The 14,889-nt window shown below is 35.8% G+C and overlaps 1 protein-coding gene across 29 annotated transcripts in view; it reads left to right on the forward strand.

The window, feature by feature from the left end:
* KMT2C (lysine methyltransferase 2C) overlaps nt 1-14,889 on the forward strand; it is a 298,083-nt gene that overhangs the window by 149,732 nt on the left and 133,462 nt on the right. For all 29 annotated transcript variants that reach the window (XR_003679677.2, XM_028489535.2, XM_028489534.2 and 26 more), the window contains one exon: nt 12,393-12,555. Coding sequence is in view for 28 of the 29 variants with exons in the window: in XM_028489535.2 (XP_028345336.1) it covers nt 12,393-12,555 (163 nt within the window). In the remaining variant the exon portion in view is untranslated. The remainder of the gene's footprint in view (nt 1-12,392; nt 12,556-14,889) is intronic.

The following is a 14,889-nucleotide window of genomic DNA, read 5'->3' on the forward strand; positions in this document are numbered from 1 at the left end:
TTTTTGTGAGATTTAAATTTCAATGGGAAAAAAAAGAATGAAAACAGTTGGGCACATCCTTAAAGGATAATCAAGGAGGAGTAGCCCTTACAGATGTTAAAACATACTGGAAAGCTACAGTTAAAACTGTGGTATTAGGGTCATGAATAATTAGATTACTCGTATAGAATAGGAAGTCCAGATATAGACCAAATACGTAACAAAAAGTTATTCGACGGTAAAAATGTCATCTCAGGTCATCGGTCCATTTTCTTACTTGTTCAGGTTGGGTAATTTCTCCATTCCATTGTTTAGCCCTTTCAGTTAATGCTTTATTTTTGTTGGTATATTTTTCAGTTCTAAACTCACCATTTATTTCTTCATGATATCATATTTCTTTGCCAAGACTTTGTTTCTTTGATGAAACTTTGTAATTTTTTTCATTTTCTTCAAATGTCTTCCTCATTTTTTTGTGGAAGCAGTTTTATAATGTCTACTTTGAAATATTTGGCAGATATAATTCTAACATATATTTCTTCTCAGTGTTCATGTCTATTTATTGTCTTTTCTCATTCCTTTTGAGGTTTTCCTGGTTCTTGTTATGGTATGACAAGTTATTTTTCTGTTGAATCCTTTATATTTTGAGTATTATGTTATGGAACTCTGCATTTTATTTAAACCCCCATCCCACTTCCTTCTCTTTTAGCAGATCTTACCTGCAACTGTGTTTTGGGGTAAAAAAGGGTGGCACCCCTTCGTTACTCCCCGGTGTGTGCGGAAGCTCCAGTCCTGTAATTAGCCTCCACTGACACATGGCTAGGGAGGATCCTCTAGTGAACACTGGGCAGGAGTGAAATGCAGACCCTGCATTTTACTTTGCTGACGTCACCCTGGCTCAGGAAGTTCCTGCTGTTCACGTGGTCCCAGTGTCACTGAGGTGTATGGGTGGGCATGCTACCTCCGGACAGTGGTTAAGTTCTGATTCTCCAGTGGGCATTCCCTGCCACCACCCCAGTGGGGTGGGTTAGGGGTGGGGACACCTTGTCATCATTGCGTGGGTGTTGAATTCCGGGCCCTCCGCATTTTCTCCCCGGGTACTATGGAGGGAGGAGGTCCTGTTCCTGTTGAGTGGGTCTGCACACCTCTGTGATACCTCGCTGTCTGGGAGGGGAGCAGAGGGGAGGGGATGTCTGGGTTTTCCCTTTGGCCTTTGCTGATGGGCGTAGGACTTGGGCTTCTTCTCTGGTGTTTGGCTCACAGAGGTTGATCAACACCTAATAGTTTTCTGTCTTGCCAGCCTGCTACTTTTCCGTTCTTTTGGTTAGAGACAGTGGGTATTTCTTGGGCTTGTTTTGTGTTTCTGGTTCCTTTAGCACCTGTTCTTATGAATGAATCAAACCTAGGGAATTTATGCTGTTTCATTCTTCAGCACCTGGGCTCCAGTTTGTCCGGCACCTCCTCTTTACCTTTTAGTGTCCTCCAGTGTTTGTCTTATGTGTCATGTCTAAGGTTTTTAGCTGTACTTAGTGTAAAATATAGGGAAAAGTGAATCTCCTCCATTTTGTCTGGAAGTGGAAAAAGTCTGCGCATTCATTTTTGAAGGTTTTGTGGTTTTTTTAATAAATTTATTTATTTGTTTGTTTTTATTTTTGGCTGTGTTTAGTCTTCGTTGCTGCGCGCAGGCTTTCTCTAGTTGCGCTGAGCGGGGGCTACTCTTCGTTGCGGTGCACGGGCTTCTCATTGTGGTGGCTTCTCTTGTTGCGGAGCACGGGCTCTAGGCGCGCGGGCTTCAGTAGTTGTAGCACGTGGGCTCAGTAGCTGTGGCTTGAAGGTTCTTGAGAGCAGGCTCAGTAGTTGTGGCGCATGGGCTTAGTTGCTCGGCGGCATGTGGGATCTTCCTGGGCCAGGGCTCGAACCCGTGTCCCTTGCATTGGCAGGCAGATTCTTAACCACTGCGCCACCAGGGAAGCCCCGAAGGTTTTGTTTTTTTGTTTTGTTTCTGAATATATAGTTCTGGGTTGATGTGCTTTTCTTCTTTTCAGCATTGAAAAGATGTTCTTGCATTGTGTCCTGTCTTCCATTGTTTCTGATGAGAAGTCAGGTGTTAGTAGTATCGTTATTCCTGTGTATATAATGTTTTGATATTCTCTGGGTGCTCTCAGGACTTTGGTTTTCAGCAGTCTGACTGTGATGTGCCTAGGTGTGATTTTCTTTGTATTCTTCTTGTTTGGGGTTTGCTGAGCTTCTTAGAATTGTAAGTTGATTTTTTTCACCAAATTTGTGAAAAGTTTGACCTTTGTTTTGTATTCTTTTTTTGTCATATTTTCTCTCTCCTCTTCCTCTGCAACTCCAATTACATGCATGTTTGTGCATTTGATATTCTCAAATATTGTCATAGGTTACTGATGCTTTGTTAATTTTTCAATAGTTTTACTTTTTGTTCCTCAGAATGGATGAACAATTTATTTTCAAGGTCACTGGCCATTTCTTCTGTTGTTTCCAATCTCTTATTAAGCACATCCACTGAAATTTTTATTTAAATTGCTGTAACTCCTAGGTATAGAATTTCCATTGGGTTTCACTTTGTAATTTTCATGTCCTTTCTGTTACTCTACTCCTGCTCATGACCAGCTTTTCCTGTATGTTGTGGAACATATTTCCGATAGCTGCTCTGAAGTCTTTGTTTATCTTGTCATTTTCTATTGAATATTTTTTTTCTTCATTGTGGGCCCCATTTTCCTGTTTTTTTTTCTTTCCCCATATGTCTAGGAATTTTTATTGTATACTGAACATTTTAGATGATAGGTTAATAACCGGATTCTGTTATGTTATTTTATCAGTATTGGGTTTTGTTTCTGGGAGACTTATATTATTGCTGGCCTTACATTCCAAACTACATCATCCCAGCAGTCAGTGACATCAGCAGTCTCTACTCAGTTCCTTCAGCAAACAGGTCAGCTGTTGTTTTCCCTGAGCTGCTTAAGAGCCCCTCTGTGAATGTACATTTCAGGGGTGTAACAATGATTTGAGAGTTATTCAGTGTGAGGGGCTCTCTTTTCTGTGGCTTCTGCCCTTCAGGGTTTCCCCTCTGGTTCCATCCTTTCTATCATGGTTGAACGTTACCTGTCTTCTCACACCCGTAAGACTGATGCTCTCTGTGTGAGGCCTAGCCCCACCCTTCCCCTCTGTGCACACTAGGAGGCCTTAGCAGAAATCCTTTGAAACACAGACCTTAGCCAGTGATGTTCTTTTCTGTCAAGAGTCAGATGTCCTGCCGTTCCAGGCTTGGTTGTTCACAAGTGACTTCAATTAGTTAGGTTTTATATTTTATTGAGATTTTAGAAATTTTATTTCCAAGAGAGCAATTCTGATACTGGCCTGCCATTACCCAATAAATAAATTTAAAAAAATTATTATTTCCCCTGTGTGAGAGTCATTCTTTTATTAAGGTATATCTTGTACACAATATAATTCACCCCTTCCAAGGGTACAGTTGAACATATTTTGAGAGATGTGTACAGTCATGTGTCTAACTATCATCATAGTCGAGATGCAGACCCTTTCCTTCACCGCCAGCTCCCCCACGGCCGTTTCAGCTCGCGCCCTCCCACCCCTCTGGCTCCCGGCAATCACCACTAGATCTGTTCCTCTCCCTACATTGGTTGTTTTTTGCCTTTTTTTGCCTTCTCTAGACTGATATGTAAATGGAATCATACAGCAGTCTTTTCTGTCTGGCTTTTGTACTTAGAGTAATGGTTTTGAGATTTCTTCCCGTTTTGGGGCCAGTATTTATAAAGCTGCTTGAACATTTGCACAACACGATATTCTACGTTGTTGCCAGCGCCGAATATTGTCAGTGTTTCTGTGTTTCAGCCATTCCGGTTGGTGTTTAGTGATATTTCGTTGTGGGCTTGATTTTGCATTTCTGGATGAGTAATGAAATTGAACACATCTTTAGTGAAGTGTCTGTTCAAAGCTTTTGCCCCAAAGTCCCCTTTTTTCCTGTTGATTGTCTTCTCCTTACTTTCGAGTTATAAGAGTTCTTTATATACTCACCATAGAAGTCATTTATTAGAGGTGTATTTTGCAAATATTTTTGTCTAGTCTATGACTTGTTTTCCTTTTTTAATGTTTTTTGAAAGAGTAGGGGGTTTAGTTTTGATGAAGTTTGTCGTTTGTCACTTTGTAAATTTTTTCTTTTGGAGATTTTGTTCATTATGCCATATATAAAAAATATTCAAGTTTTCCTGCATATTCCAAGGTTACCTTTAGATTATTTATTCCTTTTATAGTTAAATTGTATGTATGATAATGAGAAGATGAGGTAAGGTTCAAGGTTCTTTGTTTTCAGTGTGGATAGTCATTTGTTCCAGCATCATTCTAAAAGACTTGTTCCCTTGAATTAGCTTGACTCTTGGTCAAAAATAAACCACATACGCACAAAGATATATTTTTTCAAAAACATGAATTCATATTGATATTTTAAAATTTAATCCAGTAGCTGTTTGTAACATTTAAAATTTTTTTATTCCCCCACTCAATCTATAATTGTACCTTTTAATTTTAATTAATATTTCCTCTAAAAAAGGTATTAAAGGAAAAGTTGTTTATTTTGTGCATCAATTTAAAAGTACTCCAGAATAACTATACTAGTATTAAACATTCAAAGCTAGTAGATCAGTAATGAGATTTAATGTTTTCATTGCTTTCTGCCATCATCTTTTGAGCCTTCTCATAGTATTGAAGATACTTTGAGTTATTTGCTATGATTAGGTAAATACTATTTTGATAACATATTCAGCTGCTACAAGCATTTTAGTTGATGGTATTAATATTTTTACTGATCGTACTTCTATGAAAATAATTTTTTCCCATAGCTCTTACCTGTCAGTGGAGAGTAATGGAAGTCTGCTCTGTTGCTTCACTTTGTGAGACAGGTGGAAAACACAGAAATTCCTTTCATGCCTCCTTTGCGTTACTGCTTGCAACTCCCCAAGGCAAGCTCTGTTATCACTACTAACACCATAGATGAGTCTTGCCTAGTTTTGTTCTTTACATGACTCACACAATAAATACTGTTTTCTGTCTTTTTTCACACACCATCATACTTCTGAGATTCATTCAAATTATTGCTTGTAATTGTTCATTTGTTCTCATTGTTGTGTAGTATTCTGTTGTGAAAGTACCTTAATTTATCCACTTTTATTGGGCATTTGGGGGTTTTTCAGTCTGGGACTGTTATGACTTGTATTTTGTGAACATTCCAGTATATTTCTTTTGGTAGGCACTGAGGACTAACCTTTTATGGAATTCTAATTCAAAAATGGCTACCTTCTTATAACCTAAGTGAGAGTGATTATGTAAATGAGACCAAGTATTCATTATGTTCCTGTGTTCAGTTAGTGGAATTTGCATTAATTACCCATTTCTAACTGATTATGAACCACTCAAATTCAGTTCCTCTTTGTGGCATTGTGAGTATGGGCAAGGAATTTAAACTCTGCGCTTCATTTATAAAAATCAGAAGTTACGGTACCTACCTAAAATGGTGGTTGTTAGACTTAAATAAGGTAATTTTTGTTAACTACTTGGCCTAGTTGCTCACTGCGTCCTGCATGTTAAGTATATTTTATTGGCCAACTTTCTGACTTCCCTAAATTATTGGTGTCGATAAAGTGTCATTGTCTCTTTTTAAGTTGTTTTCATTTTTATAAGTTTTATTTTTATATATCCAGGGTACTAGAAATTTGTAATTCAAATTCCAGGTTATTAAAAAATTTTTTTGTCATTTGATTTTCTCTAAGATGTGTGTGTGTGTTTACCATATAAAAGTTTAGGAGTTTGATGTAGTCAGATTTATTCATGTTTTTATTTATGGTTAAAGCTGTTAGGGGGCTATAGATTAACGATTATAGCTGTTAGGGGGCTGTTTGTTTAGGGCTTCTGATTTGTGTATGTTGCTATCAACTAGAGAGAGTTTACTGTTGCCTTGACCCAGTAAGTAGAGGGCACATCTGTTGGCTCAGGATGCTTGCTGTAGGATAGTCTCTCTGAGGTTTCGCTTCCTCATGTCCAAGATGGAGTTTAAGACATTTACCCTGTTTACTTCATAGTGATGAGTAAGGAAGACGTTGTATAATGTAAAAAAATTTTCTTAAAAATAACATAGTGATTTGGCAGAGATCAAATCATGGATGGCCTTGAAATGCTCCGTTAGCTGTTGTTGTATAAAAAATTACCATAAATTTAATGGCTTAAAGTAGCACCCATTTGTAGATGAGAAGTTTGGCCAGGCTCAACCATGCTTTTTGTTTAGGGTTTCACAGGGTTCAAATTAAGATATCTACCAGGCTGGGTGTTTATCCCGAGGCTCTGGTGAAGAGTCTTCTTCTAAGCTCACTTGGCTCCTGAGGGCATAATTCAGTTCCGTGCAGTTGTAGGACCAAGGTCCCCATTTCTTTATTGGCCATTTGGCCTGGGGTTGCTGTCAGCTCCTAGGGGCTACTCCCTGGTCTTTGTATGTGGCTTCTTTTATCTTCAGAGACTGCAGTGTGGTCCTGAATCCTTCACTTGCTTTGAATTTCTCTGACTTCCCTTTCTGCTACCAGTTGGAGAAAAATCTTTGCTTTCAAGGAATTGTATGATTAGATTAGAATAAGCCCCGTCCCCCTTGATTAATTCCAAGTCAGTTGATTAGGAGCCTTAATCCCATCTGCAGGATCTCTTTGCCACGTTGTATGGCATAATCTCTGGCATGGTATTTCATCATATTCACAGTGTCTGGATTAGGGTGGGGCGTCTTGGGGGTAGGGTCAGGTGTTTTAGGAGTCTGCCTACCAGAGACGCCATGTTGAGGAGTGTGGACCTGATCCAGAGGTATCAGGGAGTCCCTTAGAAAGCTTACTGTGGCAGCAGTGAGGAGGGTGGGTCAGAAAGGAAAAATTTCATTCCTAGCAAAGTCCATTTTGATTTTGTAATGTTATTTAATGGGTGTTTGTTTTTTTTTTTTTTTAAGTAGAGGTTTTGATCAGAAATGTATGTTTTTTAGTGTACAAAGTAGAAATAATTAACTGGACCCAAACAATAAAAAATCACTCATCACGATGTTCATTACTTCAGGCCAATTCATTATACAAAGTGGTTTGATAGATTGCTTTTTATTTTACTCAGTTCTATTTTAGCATATCGTTCTAAAGCAAACACTGATTGTTTTGATAGAGACTTAAGCACCCGAATGTCATTAATAATATCTTCCTACACACAATATTAGGGGTGTGTTTTCTTCCTTAGATGGCTGATCTCATGCATTATATGTTGATTCTTACTGGCTTAGTTTTTATATCTAGTTTTACTTACTTTTATTCTTTGGTCTTGAGTTTTGCCTTTTTTGGATGCTGCACACAGCATGTGGGGTCTTAGTTCCCCGACCAGGGATCAAACCCATGCCCACTGCAGGGGAGCGCGGAGTCCTAACCACTGGACCGCCAGGGAATTCCCCTGAGTCTTGCATTTTTCAAGCTGTCTTTTTTTCTTCTGAACTAAATTTGCCATATCTCAAAGATTTGGAGTCCTAACCACTAGACTGCCAGGGAATTCCCCTGAGTCTTGTATTTTTCAAGCTGTATTTTTTTTCTTCTGAACTAAATTTGCCATATCTCAGAGATTTTGACATGTTTCATATTTAATCACTTCAAAAATAATATATATGTTTTTTCATTTGATTTAAAGAAATCTGCTGCTAGATTGAAGGGAGTTTTCAATTTTTCTAGTGGGTAGATTGAAGGGAGTTTATCCTTATATTGTGAATTTATAATTATTAATGTGTTAAGTTTAGGAAATACCTGCTTTTAAAAATATGGCCTAGGAAATATCTGAGCTTTTGAATTTGTAAGACTTTCTTATGGCCATAGATATTGTGAGTTAAAAAGAATTTTATATACATTTGAATAGAATGTATATTTTCTATTCTGGGAATTTGAAGATCTCTCTGTTTATGTGTAAGTTTGAATCAAACTTGACCATCATTAATAAATATCTTGATTTCTGAGAGCTGTGTTAAGTCCAGTCTATGTATTTGTGTTTGGCTTTACTTTTTTTTTTTCTTTTTTTCTTTTTAAGCATATGTAAGTTTTTACTGTAGCATTAAAAAGTTTGTTTTTTTAACTTGAAGTCAGCTTTACTTTTATATGTCAAGGAAAGTCATTAGGCATGTGAACATTAATGACTGTTTCTTCTTCTATTGGAATTTTCACCGTAATGTTAGACTCATTTTAATGTGAACTTATCTTTGCCCTGTTCACTGCTTCTTGGTTTGGACCCTATTTTTATGATCAATATTGCTATACCTGCTTTCTTCCTCTCTCTCTTTCTTCCTCTCTCTCTTCTTCCTCTTCCTTCCTTCCTTCCTTCCTTCCTTCCTTCCTTCCTTCCTTCCTCCCTCCCTCCCTCCCTCCCTCCCTCTTTCTCTCTCTCTTTCTTTTTTTAAAAATATTTATTTATTTGGCTGCACCGGCTCTTAGTTACAGCACACGGGATCTTCATTCCAGCATGTGGGCTCTTAGTTGCAGCATGTGGGATGTAGTTCCCTGACCAGGGGTTGAACCCGGGCCCCCTGCATTGGGACCGTGGAGTCTTAACCACTGGACAACTAGGGAAGTCCTACCTGCTTTCTTTTTGATAGCATTTGTCTGTTCTTTCCCCCCAGATCATTATTTGTGAATATTCTGTGCTACTGTGTCTCGTGCACATATGTGTATATATATATATAGATATACATACACATATGTGTATCTATATATATACTCATACACATGCGTATATATATACTCATACACATATGCGTATATATATATACACATACACATGTGTATGTATATACACACGTGTATATGTATTCATATACATAAATAAAAGGTTTATGTGTATTTACATCTAAAGTGTGTGTGTATAAAATATATTTTGCACATTTTGAAAGTTGTTTTTTAATAGGGAATTTATCCTATTTACATTTATTATCCATGGACTTGAATGTATCAGGTATTAAAATTTTACTTTCAAAGAATTTTTTTGTAGACCTTGGAAGATATTGCTCTTTTTTGTTTTTACATTTAATATTGCCAATGAAAAGCAATTCCCTGTTCTCCTTTCTTTGTAAATGACCTCTTTTCTTTTTGGTGGGGCTACTAGAATTTTTCCTTTATCCTTGTTATCTTAAAATTTTGCCCATGTTTCTAGGTGTAAGACATTTTAATCTGAAGCTGGTGTTTTCTGTTTGGGCGGGTGTTTTTGTAGTGATACAGATATCAATGGAACAGAAAAAAAAGACTCTTGTCTTTCAGCTTCCTCGTCTATTAAATGGAAATTATGCTTAATAAATGTTACCTTTTATTATTAGATAGTTTCATAAATTTTCTTCTAATTTCTCTGCTTATAATCCTTCTATTTTCTCTCCTTCTGGTACTCTTTATAAACAGACATTGGACCTTCCTGATAGTTTCCCATGCCATTTTATTTTTTCTCTTACTTTCTATCTTCATTCTTTATTACTGCATTATGGGAGAATCCTAACAGACTAATAAAAAGAAAAGTTTGGTAAAGGTTAAAAACAGTTTGGTGTGTAGAAAACTAATATTTGATATTTCTTAGAGCACTTAGCCAATTGCAGTAGTTGATATAGAATAAATACTTGATAATTAATTGAACAAGCTTTGGAATATCCTGAAACTTATTGTTAACTGTTTCATAACTCATCTTTAACCTTAATCTCTGAAATTTTGTTGATTCTGTTCTGTATTATAGATTTATTTTGGGAGAGCCTTCCAAGTTTTGGAAGTTCCTCAGACTCTTTCTTAAAGGTGGCAATGTGAACTCTCATTGAGAGTTTTTTCTTGGATGTGTTCTTGGACTAATGTCAAAAGATATTTAACACTTTTCTTTTTATCTTTCCCTCTCCTTCTCTTTTTTTTAATGATTAAAAAAGTACAAAAAATTATTTAGGAGTTTTTAATATCGAGTCAAATTGTTTAGTTGATAAGAGCTATTTATCTTACCTTCCTCTCATGAAATGTTAATTAGCTTTGTAATTGTTATTTAGCTTATAATTTGTTTTGATTTCTGACATGCGGCGTAATGAGGGTGCTGATGTTAGACAAGTTTCCTGTAGAAATTTATTCTTTGACATTTTCTACAATTTTATAAATGCTTTTTATTGGTTCAAAAAGATATATTCCAGCCTATATAGATAGTATATGTTTTCTTTCAATGCCAAATGTCTTTCATTAGCTATGTAGTTATAACAGATGGGTTTGAAGCGTTCACTTAAATGCAGTTAGTATTTTATTTCCCTTTATTCCCCAATCTCTTTACATGTTATTGTAAATTAGTATGTTGGATACATTCCAGGACTTCTCATAGTAGTTTAGCTAATGTCATGTAATATTTTCCATTGCAAATATGATTAAGAGAACATGTTGATGTTTTTAAAATGATACAGTGAGAAAAGGATCAAGTTATTTTATTTCCTTATTATACACTTAAATAAAAGTCATTATATTTTATTTGTCAAAATTACTTTTAGAGCAAAAGGCTTCTGTACCACTTGCCATATGCTATAAAAATAATGGAGATTCTAGATTTTAACAGTTTAGCAGAAATTATTTTGCGATGTTAATGAGTTAATAATAAAAACTTTTCAGTGGTTGATTGGACATATAAATGTACTTTCTTCCCTCAACATTACCTTGACCTTTCCAGTATTGACTCAGGGATACTCAGACTACCTAGATATTATACATGTCTTTAATTCTGGGTTCTGTTAATCTAGTAAACATATTTAGATACCATGGGAGGTTGTGACGTAAATATATTGTTTGGAAAAAGCTGATTATTATACTTTATCAGTGAAGATAAAGAAGGCTTTATTTCTTTTCTTCAGTTTTTGTTAATGCAGTAATACCTTTGAGTACAAAAAGACAACTGAAATGTGTGTTAGTGTGTGAACTTGTGGACATTATATAAAATTAAAATGTCACAGATATAACTAGTGTTTATGAGTTACTTAGAAGGTACAGTGGTTTTGTTGCCTGCAGCCAAAATGTGTGGAAGACACACCAAGAGACACTTAACTTTCTTTCTTATATTGGTTCAGTGCAGTGGACTGATGGTTATGAGGAAGAGTTTGATGGCATGTGCTATCTTATGTAGATTTACATGCAAGACATTGAAATTATTTATAATTTGAAAACTATTGTATTCTCTAATTGCCTAGCAGAATATGGAATCAGTATATTAGTATGTGAAGATATTCATAGTAATGGTAGCAACTCTGTTACCTGAGCCTCAGTTTTACCACGTACCGTCCCATTTGGCTTCAGTTAGTTCAGCTCTGCTAGTCATGAGCCACACCTACAGTAAGATTACCAAAAGTGAAGTCCATTTAATATATATAAATACGAACACCAGTTTATTAGGGCCTTCCTATGTCAAACAGCATTCATGGTACTAAGAATACAAAGTTAGTACAACCTGGTTCCTCTACTCAGAGGTCTTGGATGAAAAAAAGACCGATAAGGAATTACCATGCAATAGCATAAATGCTAAAACAGAAGTATATGCAAGAAGGGCAGCTAGGCATCTCCTACACACAGAGAGAGATTTTATACGTTATGATGCCCCAAGTGGGCTTGGGCGGATGAGAAAGTTTATTAATCATTCTTAGGGAAAGAATTACTCTTAGATAATTCATACTGACTTCTTACACATTTCAGGTGAGCTAAACTTCCCCTGTTGTTCGTTTGAGACTTTATTTCTTTGATTTTACCACTTGCAAGAGATAGAGGCAGATTGGAATGGGGGAAGGAGAAAGTCAGATGACTTAATTTTTCTTCACATGCCCAGCATTTTAAAGAAACTTGAAACTAACTGCTACAATGAAGTGTGTAGATTTGTATGTGTGCCTTTAACCATATAGTTGCCACTCATTAACTTATTCTGTGATTGACTAGTTTACTTCATATTGATTTTTAGGCAGCGTGAAAATAGTAAGTGATATTTGTTTTATCTGTTTATTAATGGGATTTAATCACCTGTTAAAAATAATCCCCAACTAGAAACCTGCCCTTTTAACCATATTATTAGTTTTTTAAAAATGGTAGTTGTATTGACAAAGTCAATAGGAAAAAAAAAAGTGAAATGCTAACTTACTAAACTTGAATGGAAGGATGAATATGTACCAAGCACTGAACGGAGAACTTAGATTTTATCATTTTAACTGATCCTTTATTTAGTGCTCTGCAGGCTTCAAATTGTTACACTAGTAATGTACAAAGACTTTTGAATATCTTCCTAGCCCCACATTTGAGTGTTGCTTTTCCAGGTTTTATACGGAGATTTCTTTATCCTTTGCTCCCTTCCAGCGATGTGCATTTTGTAAGCACCTTGGAGCCACTATCAAATGCTGTGAAGAGAAGTGTACCCAGATGTACCATTACCCTTGTGCTGCTGGAGCCGGCACCTTTCAGGATTTCAGTCACTTCTTCCTTCTTTGTCCAGAGCACATTGACCAAGCTCCTGAAAGATGTAAGTTTACTACAGATATATTGTAAAACATTTATCAATGTATTTACTTAAAATAACAAATGTTTAAGTTCCCTAAGTGTTATTCTACTTGTGGTAAAAGGTAACATTACATAATCTTGATAATCTGAGAGATCTTCACAAGAGATCCTTGGGTGGGGTGAGGGGGCGGGTGGGGGGAGGAATCTGTTACCAACAATATCATTGAAGTTATATCCAGAGAGTTATTTCCTCAAAAATTCAAAGATAGTTTGCATGTTTTTTATTCTTATTTAAAAAATTTAACTACTGTAGAAAGTTAAACTTGCTGAATATATGGTATTTTAATATGTAGTATGAAAGTAGGTCATTTAAAAAATTAAACAGTGTCTTTAATTCAGTGTCTTTTACACTAAAAAGACTACCCAGTTGGAGATTTAGAAGATGGTTCACTCAGGTGTTGTTTTAGGATGTATGTTGATAGTATCACCAAACACTTTTGAAAATCTTGGAAAATGTATAGTCCTGATAGTCATGATAGAAATCTCGTTAATGCTTCTTCTTGATTCATCTGTCTTGGTTATAGTTATCTATAATCCTCAGTTGTCTTTTTTTTTTCTTTCTTTTCCAAACAGTATTTTATAAGTAGGTGAAAAGGTTTAAGTGTTTGAAATTTATGTTATACAGAAAATTATAACTCTTTCCTATCCTTATTAAATAGAGATCTTACTTTTTTCCTAGTATGTGGATTTCCAATGAGCATGCATGACTTGGGATCTTTTTTCCCTAGTAAATTGAATTTCTAATCTGCTTGTGAAATCTCTTTGATGCTTTCTTTATTCAGTCTTTTTTTATGTCATCTCTTGAGTTACCTAATTGTTAGCTTTTACCTGTATCCTTAGCAATGTCAGTAAAGGCTTTTTTCCTATCTTTTCCAGCTTTGTGAAACATAAATATAGCTACTTCAGGCTTAAACTAAAGTAATCTCAAACACAGATTTCATAATCATTTTTTCTTTGTTTAGTACCATGATTTTATCTTTAGTTAAAGTTATTTTGTGTCTACATGTATAATCATGTTGCCCTTAATCACTATACAGATGTAAATTATCGGTAAGGCAAACTGAAATGTCACATTGTATTTAGGCTAATAAGGGATTTAAAGTTTTAAAAATGTTTTGGATTACACACTGTTAAGTCTGGGAGAAAAAGACAACATCCATGCACAGCTACTGTAATGGGTGTTATTTACTTTAAGACCTCATATAGTGAATTACTTCACTAAGTACACAGACTACGATGTGAATTGTCAGAGCTGATTGTATTCTGGGTGGTATAACACACTTTTCCAATGGAATAAAACAACTGTGGGTGTGTTTAACAATTTAAATTTTATTCAGCCTTTTGTATGTGGTCGTGATTTAGACCTCAGTAAACAACATGCAAACTTTTCTATGACTATGTTTCTAATGTGAGAAATTCTCTTACTTATTGGCAGTACTACTTTCTTTTGCAGACTCTGTTCACATAATGTATATGATTTATATACATTTATTTGTTAGGGATCATAAATTGTTTTATAAAATAATGAAGTGTAAGAACTGAGGTGAGATGATTTGTTATCATTTATCATGCATATAGTGAAAGGTTCATGCTGGCAACATAAAGCTAACAGATATACTGAAATTACTGGTACCTTGCCTTGTTCCAAAGTAGACTTACGGAGACTTATACAAATACATGAACAGTAGGATAAAGTAAGACTAAAAATAAGCCAGAAAATTTGGCCAGTGGGAAGGGAAAATAAGGATAGGATAAATGGGAGGGTAATATGGTGAGGCTGATACCCAAAATAAATGTGTATTTCCCAGGCCTATGCCACAAATCTGGCTCCAGAGCTTTCCAGCAGTCAGCATGAAGAAGGGCATATGAACAGTTGCCTGATTTGTAGTAATAAGAATTCACTTGATACTGATACTGTATGTACACTATATATGGCAGTGAGAAACTGTCTTCAGGTAGCTGTCTTGCAGTATAAACAACAAACCCCACAGGGCAATTTCTTATAACAGCCCTCAAAATAAGTCAGTGGTATAAAACCAAAGCCCAGTTGAGTAAATTCTGTTCCCTGGGGATCTTAAACAATGCAGTCTAAATACCCAGCTTTCTGAGCATCTGTTTTAATCCAAGGATGTTGAGAATACTGCAGATAGACTATATTGCAGTAATATACAAGACTACGTAATAGTCTTATAAAATCTTTCATTTGTATTTTTAGCTGTTCTAATTGTATGTCGTAGCACAAAGCACTTAACTTTTTATGTCTTAAAAATGGGGATATCTTAAATGACAGTGTTAT

Source organism: Physeter macrocephalus, chromosome 5, assembly GCF_002837175.3.
Source record: "Physeter macrocephalus isolate SW-GA chromosome 5, ASM283717v5, whole genome shotgun sequence".
Taxonomy (NCBI): domain Eukaryota; kingdom Metazoa; phylum Chordata; class Mammalia; order Artiodactyla; family Physeteridae; genus Physeter; species Physeter macrocephalus.